Source organism: Phyllopteryx taeniolatus, chromosome 19, assembly GCF_024500385.1.
Source record: "Phyllopteryx taeniolatus isolate TA_2022b chromosome 19, UOR_Ptae_1.2, whole genome shotgun sequence".
In the NCBI taxonomy this organism is placed as follows: Eukaryota; Metazoa; Chordata; class Actinopteri; order Syngnathiformes; family Syngnathidae; genus Phyllopteryx; species Phyllopteryx taeniolatus.
The window spans coordinates 12,864,078-12,878,613 of record NC_084520.1 but is presented as its reverse complement, the minus strand read 5'-3'; the positions used below and the strand labels follow the sequence as shown (position 1 = coordinate 12,878,613).

The following is a 14,536-nucleotide window of genomic DNA, read 5'->3' as shown; positions in this document are numbered from 1 at the left end:
GCCAAGAATTGTCTCTTTCTTATTAAATCATCACATTTTCTCACATTATGCTCAATGACAATGGCAGGTTCCGGAACAAAAAAAAAAAAAAAAGATGTCCTTCCATTTGTAGTGCACAATCCCGCACAATGTAAGTCAACCTTTTGTTTTATAAATTCTAACAGAATGCGACGGACAATTTTTTTCCTTCATGTATGATTGAAGTTTCAAATATGATAACATGTCGCCTTTGGGGTGTCATGTGCTCTCAAAAACACAATTCATGTTTTTGTTACGTGCCTGTTTGTATTTAAATGTTTCTGGGGTTTTTTTCACTTGAAGACACTGTATGCAATCTGCACCAGGAATGCCACTGATTGACACTTACTGTAATGCTCTCTTGGGCGCAGAAATTTGGGACTGTGTGTCTTGGCTTTATGAAAAAAAAAAAAAAAAAAAAAAAAAAAAAGAATTATTTTGCATTATAGAGAGTCCAGAGAAATCTCATCAAAGATTTTTCTAACGATGTACATTATCAGACATCCGCACATGGAATATTGCAGACCGACGTCATGCATCCACACAAGATTTCCAAAGATAAAAGATGTTCTGTTCATTGTTAAGTAGTTCAAACTGGACTGAGAGTCACTGCACTGCGCTGCGGACTTAAGAGGGAGAGAATTAGGAAGACGAGGTGGTCACTGGGGTATCCGGATTTTATTTTTGAAATGTCGTAACACATCGAGAACTGTATAAAGTATATTTCAACGGAATGTTCATGATCTATCTTTTTATATTTTGAAGAGAGAGAGAAAAAAATAGAAACATATCAATAAAAGTGTCATAATTTCACATATTTCTACAACTGAGACTTAAAAATGTATGAATGTCAATACGAACTAATGTGAATCCAATCTCCATAGCAGCTTGACTGAATTAAGTGGTTATAAGTCATGAGATGCTTTTCTTTTTTTCCAGAGACGTTGAAAATTGCTTCGAATCATTGAGATGAACTTCAATAAATGGGGAAAATTTGATGACCTTTGTGTTAGTTTGTTTGTGACCTCCACCAGAATTTAGTGGGATACAAAACTGACACTCACAAATGAATGATTATGAAGCTTTATCCCCCTAACCACGAAAATGTTGCATTCATCTGTCATATCAGCCATCTATATGGAACATTTCAGACACTTTTTGTGGAATATGTTGTATCACTGGTGCAGTGACCCTTAAAATTGTGGCCAAAGCCATGAATTACTAATAATTGAGTGCTTAAACTTCCAACTAAATTCTCAGGAGAGGACATTCTGCGGCACGCGTGAGCGTGCTGACAGTGAGAGTTCCAGTCGGGTACACGATCCCACCGCACGGGGATGGATGTAATCCGACTTGAAGTGAGAACACAATGAGAAAGTGAAAGATGACACATTCAATTGGAAGTTCAAGGGTATGGCCTGATGTATTCGGATGACATATATTTCCAACAAGCTTCTACTGTATCTTGGCCCGGCCTCCTGTTTTAGCCAGAATACGCATTGGAGCCTTTTAGCGCCTGAAAACTGAAGACATGTCACATGATGCTGGGCTGTGATTTGACTGCAACTGTGTCGCGACACTTGAGAACGATGAAGTTCAGCAAGTGATGTCATGGAGACCGGAGGCCAGCTATATATGATGGAGCCATCCCAACCTGACATTTTAAAATTGATACGAAATAGTTGGCGACATACACAGGGTCGTTACATATTGACTGTAGGGCTAAAAACGCATATAGTGTGGATATAAAAAGCCATACCGCTGTTTAAATTTCAGGTTTTTGTGATGTAAGAATCATTTCAAAATGTTTGCCACAATTAATGTAATCCATAACCTCTTTTTGAGAGGATAGATACAAATAAACAACTGAAATAATGGGGTTGCACAAGTGTGCACACCCTCATAACTGGGATGTGGCTGTGTTCGGAATTAACCAGTCAGATTGAAACTCAGGATAAATGGGAGGACACATACACCTGCAACCATAAAGTGCCTGTGATTAACCCTAACCCAAAATTTCAGGTGGCCTTTCCTAACTTTTTTTTTTTTTTTGCTTTCTAGCAGAGGCCTAAAGGTTTTGTGCTAACGCTAATTTGAACGTTACATAATTCCATCCACCTTGTCACAGGCCCCACTTCCAACTGAATCAAAACTTCCCAAAAGCATAATGCTGCCACCGCCATGTTTCACTGAAGGTATGATGTTTGGTTTTTTGTTTTTCCCCCCACATGTATTTGGAAGATTTTGTCATGGTCTCATGAAAAAAAGGTCAGAAAAAGCCTAATAGAACACCTGAACTTTATTTAAGTTTAATCAGAGGCACATTAAGTGGTAGCAGGTGTGAGCTGAGTCCAATTTAGTTAAGTCTGAATGTGATTGATTAATTCTGAACACAGCCAAATCTTTCATGTGCCTGATAAGAACAATGGGGATGACACAGCATTGTGGTCTGATGAGTCATATGTCTTCATCATGGGTATTAATCTATGATATACAGTATGAAATCACAATATCTCCTGATTGCTTTTCATTGGCTTAAACGTTACATCCTTCAGAGCCATTTTAGACACACAGATGCACCTTCTGCCCTCATAGGATGGTCATTGCAAGTATTTATTAAAGTGTAAGCACATTCATTTATGCGTGTGGATGTGGAAGATAAAATTGAACAGCCCATTTTTCCATGTTTCCCCCCCCCCCTCTGATTAAATGCAGCAGTTGTTGGCAGAACCTCAACCCCCTCTTCTTTTGGTCCCAATCTCTATCTCCCTCTAGTGGTCATAAATTGTCTGCCGTGATGAGTTGAAGGGGTAAGAGGAGACTGTTAAGGTATGTTTTACACACCAAGACTAAATTTCCTATGACCACTACTGCAATACATAGTATCATTACAAATAGTGTTTACAGACTGGGTTTCATTATTTTACCCTGTGATCAGTTACTATAATAATAAAAATGAATGATATTCTAACAGTAGTATTTATTGCACTGATAGTAATATGTTTATTTATGAAAGCGTTAATGATGCCCTAAGTTTTATTTTTATTTTTTATTTTTATTGTTCATATATGGCTTTACAGTACATCTTATATGGCTGTTTATGTTGCAAACAAATCTCAAAATGAAAAAATGCCAACCAAATAATGACTTCTACTCGAACATGGATTATTACTCTTTGGAGTAGATGTCAGTAAAGTCTTTTAGTTGAACAAACAAATTGAATTGTAGAAGACACCATGTCTTTACAACTACTGACATAAGAGACTTTACCTGATACTCTTGAAGTCAAGGTTGAAGGAGGCATGTTGGAGACAGGTCAGGAGCCACGTGGTAATGGGCGCCAACAAACTGCCAGGCTGTCTGCAGGGTTTTGGAGGGGATTGCATAGAAGAGTAGTGAGTACTGAGCTTGTTAGTGAAGCCAACACCAAGGGGTCCCATGTAGACGTGACATTTGATAGCGGAGATTGAAGGTTGCCCCATTGCTAAAATGAGGGTTGAGGGGGGTGTTGGAGACATTCAACTGAGATTGAATTTCTTCAGAACAGCATTCCTGAAAAATTTCAAGACTGGACAAACATGGCAAGGCGACACAGACGGACAAGACTGCGGATGTTCCCTGAGCAAACAAGTCGTGCTGGAGTCTGTGCGGAACCTGCTCAGAGTTTAGCAGGATTGACAGTCTCCATTAGGGACAGATAGACAACAATTTGAAGGACATGATGACAGAGCGACGGACAAACGACCCGCAAAACAACAGGAGTGGAGCAATGTGAGAGTCCAAGCGATTGTTTGGTTTGAGTGAGTAGAAACCTTTTATCTGACTATCAAATCAATCAGTGGACTGTGATCTCAACTGATTTTCATTTTTTAATGCTGCTTTTCTGGGTAAATTTGTCTGTGTTTTTTTTTTTTTTTTTTTTTCACCCCCTTACAAGACAAAGTCCCTTTGTTGCAATAGCGCCTTTTCTACTTCTAATGCCATGAGCAATGCTAATTAACCGTATCAACTCATGGGACTATCACTGTGGTTCCAGGAAATTGCTGTTGAACAGATCCTCAGGAGAGACGTTTGCAGAGCAGTCTTAACTTGTGATACCGAACGGGATGGACAGTAGTGACCAACAGGATGGGGAAATAGGAGCCAGGAGGAAAGAAAACGATGGAGAGAAATATAAAGAGATGAAAAACCAACTAAACATCGAGGAAAAAGGTGAGGCGGAGATTAAAACAAAAGAAAAGGAGAAGAAGAGGCGCGGATGGCCACTGAGTGAGAGACTGGCGATTAACGTCTCGGGAATGCGGTATGAAACCCAACTTCGCACCTTAGCCCAGTTCCCTGACTCCATGCTTGGCGACCCTCAAAGACGGTCACACTACTTTGACCCAATGCGAAATGAACTCTTCTTGGACCGAAATCGGGCTTGTTTTGACGCGATCCTCTACTTTTACCAGTCAGGCGGGAGGCTTCGGAGGCCCGCCAACATCCCCCTGGACATCTTCATGGATGAGCTCATGTTCTACGAGCTGGGAGAGGACATCATGAACCGCTTCAAGGACGACGAAGGCTTTTCTAAAGAGGAAGAGAGGCCGTTGCCCTCCAACGAAACGCAGAAAAAACTTTGGATGCTGTTTGAGCACCCGGAATCCTCGTCCGCCGCACGCATCATAGCTATCATCAGCGTGATGGTTATTGTGGTGTCTATCCTCATCTTCTGCCTGGAGACGCTGCCAGACTTCCGCGTTGACAAAGAGACACGAGAGGTATGTGAACGGAAATAGAATGATGATGAAGAGGTGTACTCCAGCTCTAATGACGTTTGACCTTGAAGCTTTGAAGTTAAAGACCCTATCAAGTGAATTTGTGAATTTGAATGTGTTTCTCCACAGAACGTTTGAAGATAATTTCTTAGAACATGCAAAGACTGAGAACTGTGAAGTGCTCAATCCGGTATATGCTCAATCTAAAACACTTCCTCCCGGTACGGGTACAATGGCGGAATGGTACGGGGACAAAGCACCCGTATGAACTTAAAACCTCTACAGTGTCTTGTGTTTAACATAAGATGTCACCACAGAGCCACCAAAGATGACAATATCTGATGTTTAAGGCTTCATTCATGTTTACGTTGTATCATATCATATTCGCATAAATTAATGATATGCATGTTTTTTAACTTTTGTCTGAAGACGCCAGCCATAAAGAAAGTTCGGTATCAACCCCTAGTTATACTAGTTATTGCAGCATACATAAGAAGTCCACTAAACTGTTTTCCGCTTTTGGTCACGTTACAACGTTCCGCATATAGTGGATTGCAGAGATATAGCTTTAAACTGTTTTTCATTATTTCAGTTTTCCTGATTTTTGGGCATGGCTAAAATGGCGCCCAGTGATACGCTTTGGCGTCTGGCATGGGTCTGCACCACTAGAACTTGAGCGCCTTCGTTTGGATCAGTGGTTATGCGAGTTATGGCGAGTTATTTCGATATTATTTCGACCACTACAGTGTCCAGTTAGCCAGCTAGCAAAGCCCCCACCCTGAAATTGCATCTTCCCCGAATGCCACAATTTACAGAACAGCTCAACGTCGTTATTTAAATTCCCAAGTGAGGAGGAGGTGATGCTGCAGATGAGCACGCCGCCTGTTCGCCGGCCAATAGGAATCCAGGAAGTCTGTTTGCTCGCCGGCTAGCCGGTGGCTAGCGCCTCTCGTCGTAACGTCGAAATGCCCGCGATGACCCGGTGGTTTATATTCCAGCAATCAGAGGCTTGAAGCAGATATGTTTTCGCGCCTAAAAAAATTAGAAAGTTGCTAGACTATTAGCATCCATTTTTCAGCGGGGCATGATTTCACGCATTCAGCGGACACGTCCACAGCATTTCAAAAGTGGCGACAGGTGGCTTGTTTTTTTTCATAATTTAGAAGCCTCATTGGACTGTACTGTATGTACAGTACTTAGCAATATTTTTAATCATTCCAATTTGGCAAGGCTGCTAACAACACTTCTCTGTGGTGTCTCAAATTTTGATTTATTTCACTTTACAGCAACCTCAAGAGATTTCAGAATCACTATATGAATATGATTTACAGCTCTACATTAATCTTTGTTCAGCCTCTAAAAATGCTAGGTTTTAATATAATTTTGCATGATGAACTACCTAAGCTAGCGTAACCATGTATTTAAAAAAACACATTTTTTTTTAGATGGCAGTTTCTAAATAGAAGCTGCGAGTTTATTCTCCTGTGAGAGGAAAATAGTGACACTGGACTCGTGCATGACCTAACCCCTATTACATTTATGATGCGTGAATTCAGGAATGTGTAAAGGGAAAGAAGGGTGAGGCCTAGATGCAATGAAAGGAGATGAGTAAAGCGCAGGGTTAGGTGTGCACAGAAAAGGTCACACACAGTGACCAGACACATCGGCGAAGCACTGCCAAAGTCTTTTGCCGGCTTAGAACAGAAGATTAAAAGGTCTCACAGGAAGAGTAGAGTACATCAGGTCATGTTAACGCATTCTTTCAGCGCTGCAGCGCTAGGCTCCTCTGCCTCTGCCAGGAAAGTACTGTAACGTGGTCCAGTCCAAGTCAGCTCAGTTGGAGGCCCACCGAACTGTAATGGCAATCAAGGCTACGGGATGGTGATGAATGTGGAGATGGATGGGAAGTGGTACAGCGAGGCGCTCTCGTATTTCTCTTCAGACATCTCTCAAGCTTATATTTAGCTTGAGGAGAGCCCTCTGAGGTGATGATCCCGTACTACAGGCCAAATATGCACCTTTAGTAATAAACACTGTCGCTGACCTGCTATGCTACTGAATGTCATTTAGAAAAAAAGTTCATCTAAAATGCACGTCAAAGTCGTATCGAACAACCATTGTGGCTTCTACGCAATAGACATTTACATCCATTGTCCATTTTCAAGCCCGATACGTAACTGTAAATTGCCACAAACCATGAATGTGACGCTAACTGTCACACAGAATAGAAAGACAGGTGCACTGCAAGAGAGAGCCGGGTAGCTATGATTGATATGTAAAGCCACAAATGGCAACTGGTTCATGATGGCTGCCAAAAGTGACAGCCAATGAGATGGTGAACAACATACTGAAGTTATAGTTATCAGAATACTGAGAAAACGCTATCCCAGCGGGATGTGTGTAAAATGGAGTTAAATATAGCCATGCTTTAAAAACAGTTTCATGTTTTGCCGAACGTGTTTATGTGCTTTCCGGGTACGAGTCAGACAAGCAGGTGACCCGCACCATCTTATTTTGTTTGATCTGAGCTTAGGAAGTAGCAAGCTAGCTCAGTAATTTTCATGTCTCTCATTAGTTTGAGCTAAAACAAACAAAACAAAAAACAAACAAACATTGAAAGCAGCAAGTGTTTGCTTTCTATTTACCAAAGAGTTAGTTGTCTGGCCATTTGTTTGAATGTTTTACTATTTGTTTATAGCATACGTGAGGTTTGACTTTTCAAGCTCCTGAAATTCCATCCCAACTCCTCTTCCACAATAACTGTTTATCCACCAGCTAACTTCTCGATTCCAGTATTCATATTTACATCAAGTGATCGTCTCGAAAGGTGGAGAGGACTCAACTGAGGCACTTTTGAGAGGAAAAAAGTGAAAGCCTTACCTGTTGCTCGTTTTTGCTAGTCATGAGCAACTACTAACATTAGTGCCTGCGTTCACAAGGTGCTTAAAAAATGTGTGCAAACAATAAATTAGGACCAAAATACATTTCATTTTCAAAATTGGGTAGACTAAATATTATAAATATTATTATGTGTGTGTGCAGTGTTCTGATCAGGCAACTGTGTCTTTAAACTTTCAGTAACATTTTACGATGTATTTCTTGTTCAAAGTTTTCTCACCACCATTATTGATAATTCCATTGTTTAAAGTGTGAAAAGAATAAAACGTAAAATGAGCTATTCTTTGTTACAGTTCGTATACATTTTCTGTTGAATTGATAGCGGTTAATGTCGATTCTAAAATGTTCTTGTTTGTGGTCTGTTCACCATCCCAGGAGTATTTTTACAAGCACCACGGCCCAGAAACAAACATATCCGAGACCATACCTCCGCCCCCCAATGTTTTCCAGGACCCCTTCTTCATGGTGGAGACCGTGTGTATATGCTGGTTCTCTTTCGAGCTCATCATGCGTTTTTGTTGCTGCCCCAGCAAGATGCACTTCTTCAAGGATGTCATGAATATCATCGACTTCAGCGCCATTTTACCCTATTTCGTCACTCTGGGAACAGAGCTGGCCAGGGAAAACGAAGCCAGCCCGGCTACATCCCTGGCGATTATCAGAGTCATCCGGCTCGTGAGGGTGTTCAGGATCTTCAAGCTGTCCCGTCACTCCAAAGGTCTTCAGATCCTCGGTCAGACGCTGAGGGCGAGCATGCGTGAACTCGGCCTTCTCATTTTCTTCCTCTTTATCGGCGTCATCCTTTTCTCCAGTGCCATCTACTTCGCCGAGGCCGACCACAGCGACACGGCCTTTACCAGCATACCGCATGCTTTCTGGTGGGCTGTGGTCACCATGACAACAGTGGGCTACGGCGACATGTACCCACGGACAGTGTGGGGTAAACTGGTGGGCTCCATGTGCGCCATTGCAGGCGTACTTACCATTTCCCTACCGGTGCCGGTCATAGTGTCCAATTTCAGCTACTTCTACCACCGGGAGACGGAATGCGAGGATCGATCCCAATACAAGCATGTCACGAGCTCGCCGTGGGAGAACGAGGAACCAGAGGGGGGAGAAGCAGAAGAGGGATATGGGGATCCAGAGGGGGATTATTATGACATTGGAGGCACCTATAATAATCTTAATGGGACCGTTCTGAGTAACATGGGGCAGAGTGCTGAATTAGAAGGAAATATGCATTTAAGGGAAACGTTGGTCACCCAAGTGTGAAAAAGAGGTTCTCCAAGACAAAAAAAAAAACGTTTGCTTTATTATTTAATTTCAGTCAAATGTCTTACAGAATGTGTAGAATTTGTATGTTCACAAGTTCCCTCAAACAAATAAGCTTTTGTTTTTGCTTGACTTTAAGAATGTGCGCGTCCAGACACTAAGACGTCTTACTTTGCCACTTTGCATATTTTCAACTGGAAACACTAAGACGCTCTCTAATATGGAAACTCATGTTACAAACACTCAGATCTCTCGTGCTATAAGCCAAGATTCTCGGCATTCTTTCGGTCATACACAAAGTTCACATTTATGCCAATGTGACCTGAGTCAGTTGACCTTATCACGTTGTAATGCAACACTTAATGAGCATTGATGCAACATAGTTGTGTTGAACCCGAATATTTCTGTTATGTGCTCAATTGTTGAATAAATTCTATATTTTTATTCATTTTCTCGAATAAAGTGGTGGTTATTTGTAAATTATACCCATTGTGTATTATACACTGATCTTAGTCACACGTCTTTTTGTCGGACCTTCTGCACAGCTATAGCACTACATTATAAGCTGTTTTATCCTCTATTTTCCTGGAACACATAAGCCTTTCTTCCCATAGCATGAGAAGGCACGTGTACTTCAATACTGTGTGCTGGTTTGTGTTGTGTCGCGTACGCAATCGCATACTGTTTATTACAGTTAAAAAAATCAAATAAAATAACACGATTCCCACACCACCAAAGCAGCACTAACATCATTACTAAATGAATGTGGTGAAGTATTCGATTTGAACGGTTGACTTTGAGGATGGATTGAAGCCCCGAGCAAAAATCCCACAACCACGATGTTTTTCCAGATGCTGGCCGTCGTTCATCAGATTATTTTTTTTTGCTTTGACTTGCGAGTGAAAACTTGAGATATGAGCGCTATAGGATGGCAGTGAACTTCGGAGCAAGCAGCAGTTTGGCATATAGGAAACAATTGTCCCAAAAAAAAGGCTTACATTTTTTTAATGCCACTCCCTGTTTAGGTTTACTGTCAAACTAAACACGAAACAAAGACAATTGCACGTTGTGTATTTAAAACAACCACATAACGTTACCTTTAAGTAAGCTCGTTTAATGATAATGCATAATGAGAAATGCCACAGATGGCCTAACAAATAGCAATAATAATAATAATAATAATAATAATAATAATAATAATAACGAATGTGGCAGTGTTATAACTTTAAGGAACAGATTTTTTAACATCAAATGCAGCAACACATACAGTCAAATTATAAGCGTGGTCACGCAGCAAATTAAACTGATATCTCAAGGCACCACTGGTACTTACAGCCACTCAATTATCAGCAGTGACATCATCCCCATAGGCCAGAGTAACTTGGATCCAAATTTAACACGAAAAGATTTCAAATAGTTTATTTCCATTCAAATGTTTTCCAGAATCACAAAATGCCTGAGAGGTACAAACATGCATTGTTCTGTAAATCTTTATTGCTCAGACACAAACACACTGTCACTCGAAAACACACATTTAAAAAAAATACAAAATCATAAATACATTTAAAACATACACTTAAATAAGTTAAATAAAATAATATTTACTTTGAAAGATAACACAAAGGAAATTAGTCAAATATGATAAAACAGCTGGCATTTTTAAATCTATCCATTCATTTTCTGTACCGCTTATTCAGTGTCCCCGGGAATGGACGCCTACTCCAGCTGACTTTGGTTGAAAACAACCTGGACTGGTCACCAGTCAGTCGCAGGGCACATATGGAGACAGACTACTATTCACAACCCACATTCACACCATCACTATGTCGGAACTGAAGCCACCACCTGCACTGAAATCAGGCGAATGTAACATTCTCAAAAATTGGAATTAAAAAATTCACCTGTGTATGCATACAGTTTACTTCCTTTTCTTCACTTTTCCACTGAGAACTGAGGACTGAGCACGGAATCCTGAGACATTCCAAGAAGGTCGGCAGAGTCCAGGTTAAAGGTCTCCCTTATCGGCGCCGGCTCCGGTGCGGTCTCCCTCGGAAGGGTATCCTTGAGTGGCAGGAATCGGGTGAAGGGGACGGCGTGTCGATCCGGGGAACGCCTGGACGGCAGCGAGACGGGAAATCCGTGACGCGGGGAAAGGAAGCGCGTGTATCCGTCTGCCAGCAGGAGCTCTCGGAAGGTGCAATCGTCCTCTGAGAAGTGTGTCTGCGTGAGAGACAAGGCCACACATGTAAAGCGTCAGTCGTAGGGACGGAGGGCCTCTGCTGGGACTTTCTGCAAAAAGTTGAATCGAGGCCGGTTGATATGCAAAGCGGGCATTTACCAGCAACACCTGGTAACCAAAACAACCACCCAAATGTAACTACTCCCAGCGGGCACACCCACCGGAGCCATAAATAGGGGGACTCCACACCTAAAATTCAGAACTGAAGAAGCCTTTTGGGTTCAAAGTAAAACGTCTTCAACAACCAGCAAGAGACAAGTTGGCTCGATTCAACTATGACTATGACTGAGAATCTTTGCACACAGACTTCAGGCTTCGCTTACCTGTCCCCTCAGAGAGCCCCCGCTGTCGGCGCACAGAAACAGAGACGACCTCTGACCTTTAATGGCGATGTGGCCCGGCTGCACCGACTGCAACTGCAGCACGCCTGTGAAGATTCACACGCAACATAAACATGTTGTCCATTGAGATTATCAGTGAAACAAACCAAAAAAAACAAAAAAACACTCACTGTAAAGAGTCTGAACGTCACTTCCGGACACGCTCCCATCCTGGCTGATCTGCAGGTACATCCCTCGTCTGTGATTTTCTGCAACAACAAAAACAAACAAACAAATCACCTAAATAAAAGATTGGATCGATGTTTTGTATTGAACAGGACCCGAATGTCAAAAATGACATACCTGTGTAAAGATGCCCCTCTCTGACTTGACTGTTAAATGCTAAAATCGGGTTGGAGTCGGCAAGATAAAAAGACAGAGAGATAGGAAGAAGGATTGCGAAGAGGAAAAAGCTCCAAAAAGTGTTGTTTGCTAAACAAAACATTTGGAGACAAAAATAAACTACTGAAGGTCTTTTAGACTAATTCCTGATAAATATAATAATAATAATAATAATAATAATAATAAATTACAAAGCAAAAGACAATATAAATAACTTAAATAAGGAATATTTTGGCTCCCGTAAAGCAAGTTCTTTTCTGTTAATTCGAAAGAAGTTTGTGCCTTTAAAAAGGAGCCGGAGAAGGAGGGCCTTCTTCATGACTCAGACATTTTAAGTGTGATTTAATGCGGAACGGAACCTTTCCGACTATATATGGACCTCTTCCATGTTTTTTTTTTCTTTTTTAAGAGTGAAAAAAAAAAAAGAAATTAGAATTCCCAGTAGTGTCGCTTTGTGTTCATTCTTTCCACCCACTTTTCTAAAGCAGAAATAAATAACAAAATAAGGAATGTTCACTATTTGTACAAATTGAGACAATTGCATTCACATCTATGAAATTTGATTAAGACGAATGAACGAAAATAAATATTAATTTCAAACTACTGGTGTCCCATATTTGACGACATGATGTTTGTCTGTTATTGTAATGAAACAAGTCCAAAGCGTCCTCTTATTTTTACTTCTTCATGTCGAGCACGCGATACCTAACTTACTGTAAACCACGCCATGTTTCCGCTATTCCACTTAAAAAATTGCACAAAATACTGCGTCATCGGCTGCATCAATGACAAGACACAAACCTCCAATGGCGTTGACTAACGCTTTATTAACTTCAAGCGCGTTTATCTTAGTTTGATGGGTGTTTGTTTAAGAGATCAACGAAAGGAAGAGTGGGCGAAAGGGATTTATGAGCACACCGGGAAACTGTGTTTACGTGAGCGCAGCTGTGCAATGACTTGCCGGTCTGCTGGTAAAAGTACTTTCTCGGGAACCTCCCGAGCATCACCTTCACCTCATTTCAAACACGAATGAGCGAAGATTACGACATGAATGCGCCTCGATATGCGTAGATGCGAAAATAATGTTCAGTCAAGTGTTACCGTGCGATGTCGCAAACAAACATTTAGTTTGACGGCAACATTGTCCAAGTTACAATTATGCAAACAAATTGTTACAATGCTAGCAATAAAACATACTTATGACCTTTGACCCTTCAAACCAGTATCACGAGTGGTGCGTGAAAGATTCACTGCTTAAGTAAAGTTCCTTTCTATTTAACTCTTTTGTACAATATATTAGCATTGAATGTTGAACCGTTAACGTTTACGAGCAATACATTTTAATTAAATCTTTATTTACTGTAAGTACATTTTTATTCTTTTATTTATTCCTACATTTAACCACCGCGTTAATGTTGAAACTGTGCATAATGGTACAGGAGCTTACAAAATAATTCAAAATAATTCTTCATGCTATTGAATGGAAAGGTGTTTGCAACCTTTTGCTTGAAAGTGTACGATTTAGGAATAAAACCTTGCTCGTTTTTTATATTTAGACCCACTACACTACTGTGTTTTTATGTTCGTCATGGTAGTGGAACTTTAAGTATTTTGTTTTAGTTTTACAACCAAAACAATAAAAAAAAATAAAAAATGAGAATAGAAAAAAATCCAAATCCACAACATTAATTGACATTGTTGTCTTTGCCAGTAGATGGTGCTAACATAATGCACAATTTAATGAAATGAACGCTTCCATAGATGACAATACTCACTTTAAGAATTTGAATTCTGTACCAATTTAGAACATATTCAATCGTTTTGTGCCATCATTTGTTTGAAACACTGTAATTAGGCTTGAGCAGCATGACATACTATAACATTCAAATTCCCTGATGTAAAAGTTTTTATCTGGTTCTTCAGGTGTACAATATTTGGAGTTCTTTTCTGGTGTTGTTAGTGGATCTTAAATATAAAGCCCAGTTTCCAGAAGGAATAGTGACAAGTTGATGAAGTTACGTTCTCGTTCAAGTGCTTTTATTGCATTACGATGACCACATAGTGCTGTTCCAGGAATTACCAAAGAATTTGGAAGAACGTTTTAAGATCCATTCTGCCCTAACTTTGTATCCAATAAAATGTTAATTGTCACAAATATTTATTTCCTTCTCCGATGACTAAAAACCCTGTCCCGTGCGACGTAGCATCAAAGCTTGTAAGCTAAAGCATGCTAACTCCTGCACGCTTCTGTCTAACCACCTCTGGTTAAAAAGCTTTGTAGCTAAAAATGTTAAACAATTTGTAGATAGTGAAAGTACAATATAATGTTTTAAGAAAAGTTGCTCTATATTGAGTATTTGTCTTTCATACACTGTAATCTCGTCCTATGGCTAATTAGCATAATGGTTTCCTCTTTGTAATTTTCCAAAAATAAAGTTCCAGATGACTAAAAACTTCATACTTTTAAAGATTTTCCTCATCAATTGTTGTTTTTAGCTCTTAGTAATGCTCCTTCAAACAAATATTGAAGGTGAGTTTAAACCAGGAAGCCCTAAAATGATCTCATTTTTCATGTTAGCTACTAGTTAAATTCATCTTGAAATTAAGAAGCACTAAAACAACTTGCA

At 40.2% G+C, this 14,536-nt stretch overlaps 3 protein-coding genes across 6 annotated transcripts in view; 2 read left to right on the top strand and 1 right to left on the bottom strand.

Annotated features, from left to right (window-relative positions):
- Positions 1-3,698, top strand: part of kcnc3b (potassium voltage-gated channel, Shaw-related subfamily, member 3b) — a 51,214-nt gene extending 47,516 nt beyond the window's left edge. The window contains exons 5-6 of one of the 3 annotated variants that reach the window (XM_061756138.1): positions 2,734-2,847; positions 3,561-3,698. In XM_061756138.1, coding sequence (XP_061612122.1) covers positions 2,734-2,816 — 83 coding nt within the window. In that variant the 3' untranslated portion in view covers positions 2,817-2,847; positions 3,561-3,698. Of the gene's footprint in view, positions 1-2,733; positions 3,061-3,560 lie in introns of those variants that run through there. The other 2 variants (XM_061756137.1, XM_061756136.1) reach the window with 2 other exon arrangements.
- On the top strand, positions 3,680-9,396 carry LOC133469280 (potassium voltage-gated channel subfamily A member 7-like). Its single transcript, XM_061756141.1, has 3 exons — positions 3,680-3,818; positions 4,055-4,781; positions 8,052-9,396. The coding sequence occupies exons 2-3, from the start codon at positions 4,125-4,127 to the stop codon at positions 8,946-8,948; spliced, it is 1,554 nt and encodes a 517-aa protein (XP_061612125.1). The 5' UTR covers positions 3,680-3,818; positions 4,055-4,124; the 3' UTR covers positions 8,949-9,396.
- Positions 9,397-10,422: 1,026 nt separating this feature from the next.
- fgf21 (fibroblast growth factor 21) lies at positions 10,423-12,196 on the bottom strand. 2 transcript variants are annotated; one of them, XM_061756142.1, is made up of 4 exons: positions 11,871-12,196; positions 11,699-11,776; positions 11,511-11,614; positions 10,423-11,168 (listed from the first exon to the last, which is right to left on the bottom strand). In XM_061756142.1, the coding sequence occupies exons 1-4, from the start codon at positions 12,010-12,012 to the stop codon at positions 10,881-10,883; spliced, it is 612 nt and encodes a 203-aa protein (XP_061612126.1). In that variant the 5' UTR covers positions 12,013-12,196; the 3' UTR covers positions 10,423-10,880. The 2 variants fall into 2 exon arrangements, with proteins under 2 accessions (XP_061612126.1, XP_061612127.1); XM_061756143.1 differs by lacking the exon at positions 11,871-12,196 and having other exon boundaries at positions 11,699-11,846.
- Positions 12,197-14,536: the final 2,340 nt, after the last annotated feature.

Coding starts and splice junctions, on each gene's coding strand:
- LOC133469280 (XM_061756141.1), top strand. CDS start 4,125: ATGGACAGTAGTGACCAACAGGATGGGGAAATAGGAGCCAGGAGGAAA. Junction 4,782..8,051: donor TTGACAAAGAGACACGAGAG/GTATGTGAACGG, acceptor TCACCATCCCAG/GAGTATTTTTACAAGCACCA.
- fgf21 (XM_061756142.1), bottom strand. CDS start 12,012: ATGTTTTGTTTAGCAAACAACACTTTTTGGAGCTTTTTCCTCTTCGCA. Junction 11,615..11,698: donor TGACGTTCAGACTCTTTACA/GTGAGTGTTTTT, acceptor GAATCTTCACAG/GCGTGCTGCAGTTGCAGTCG. Junction 11,169..11,510: donor GGGGCTCTCTGAGGGGACAG/GTAAGCGAAGCC, acceptor TCTCTCACGCAG/ACACACTTCTCAGAGGACGA.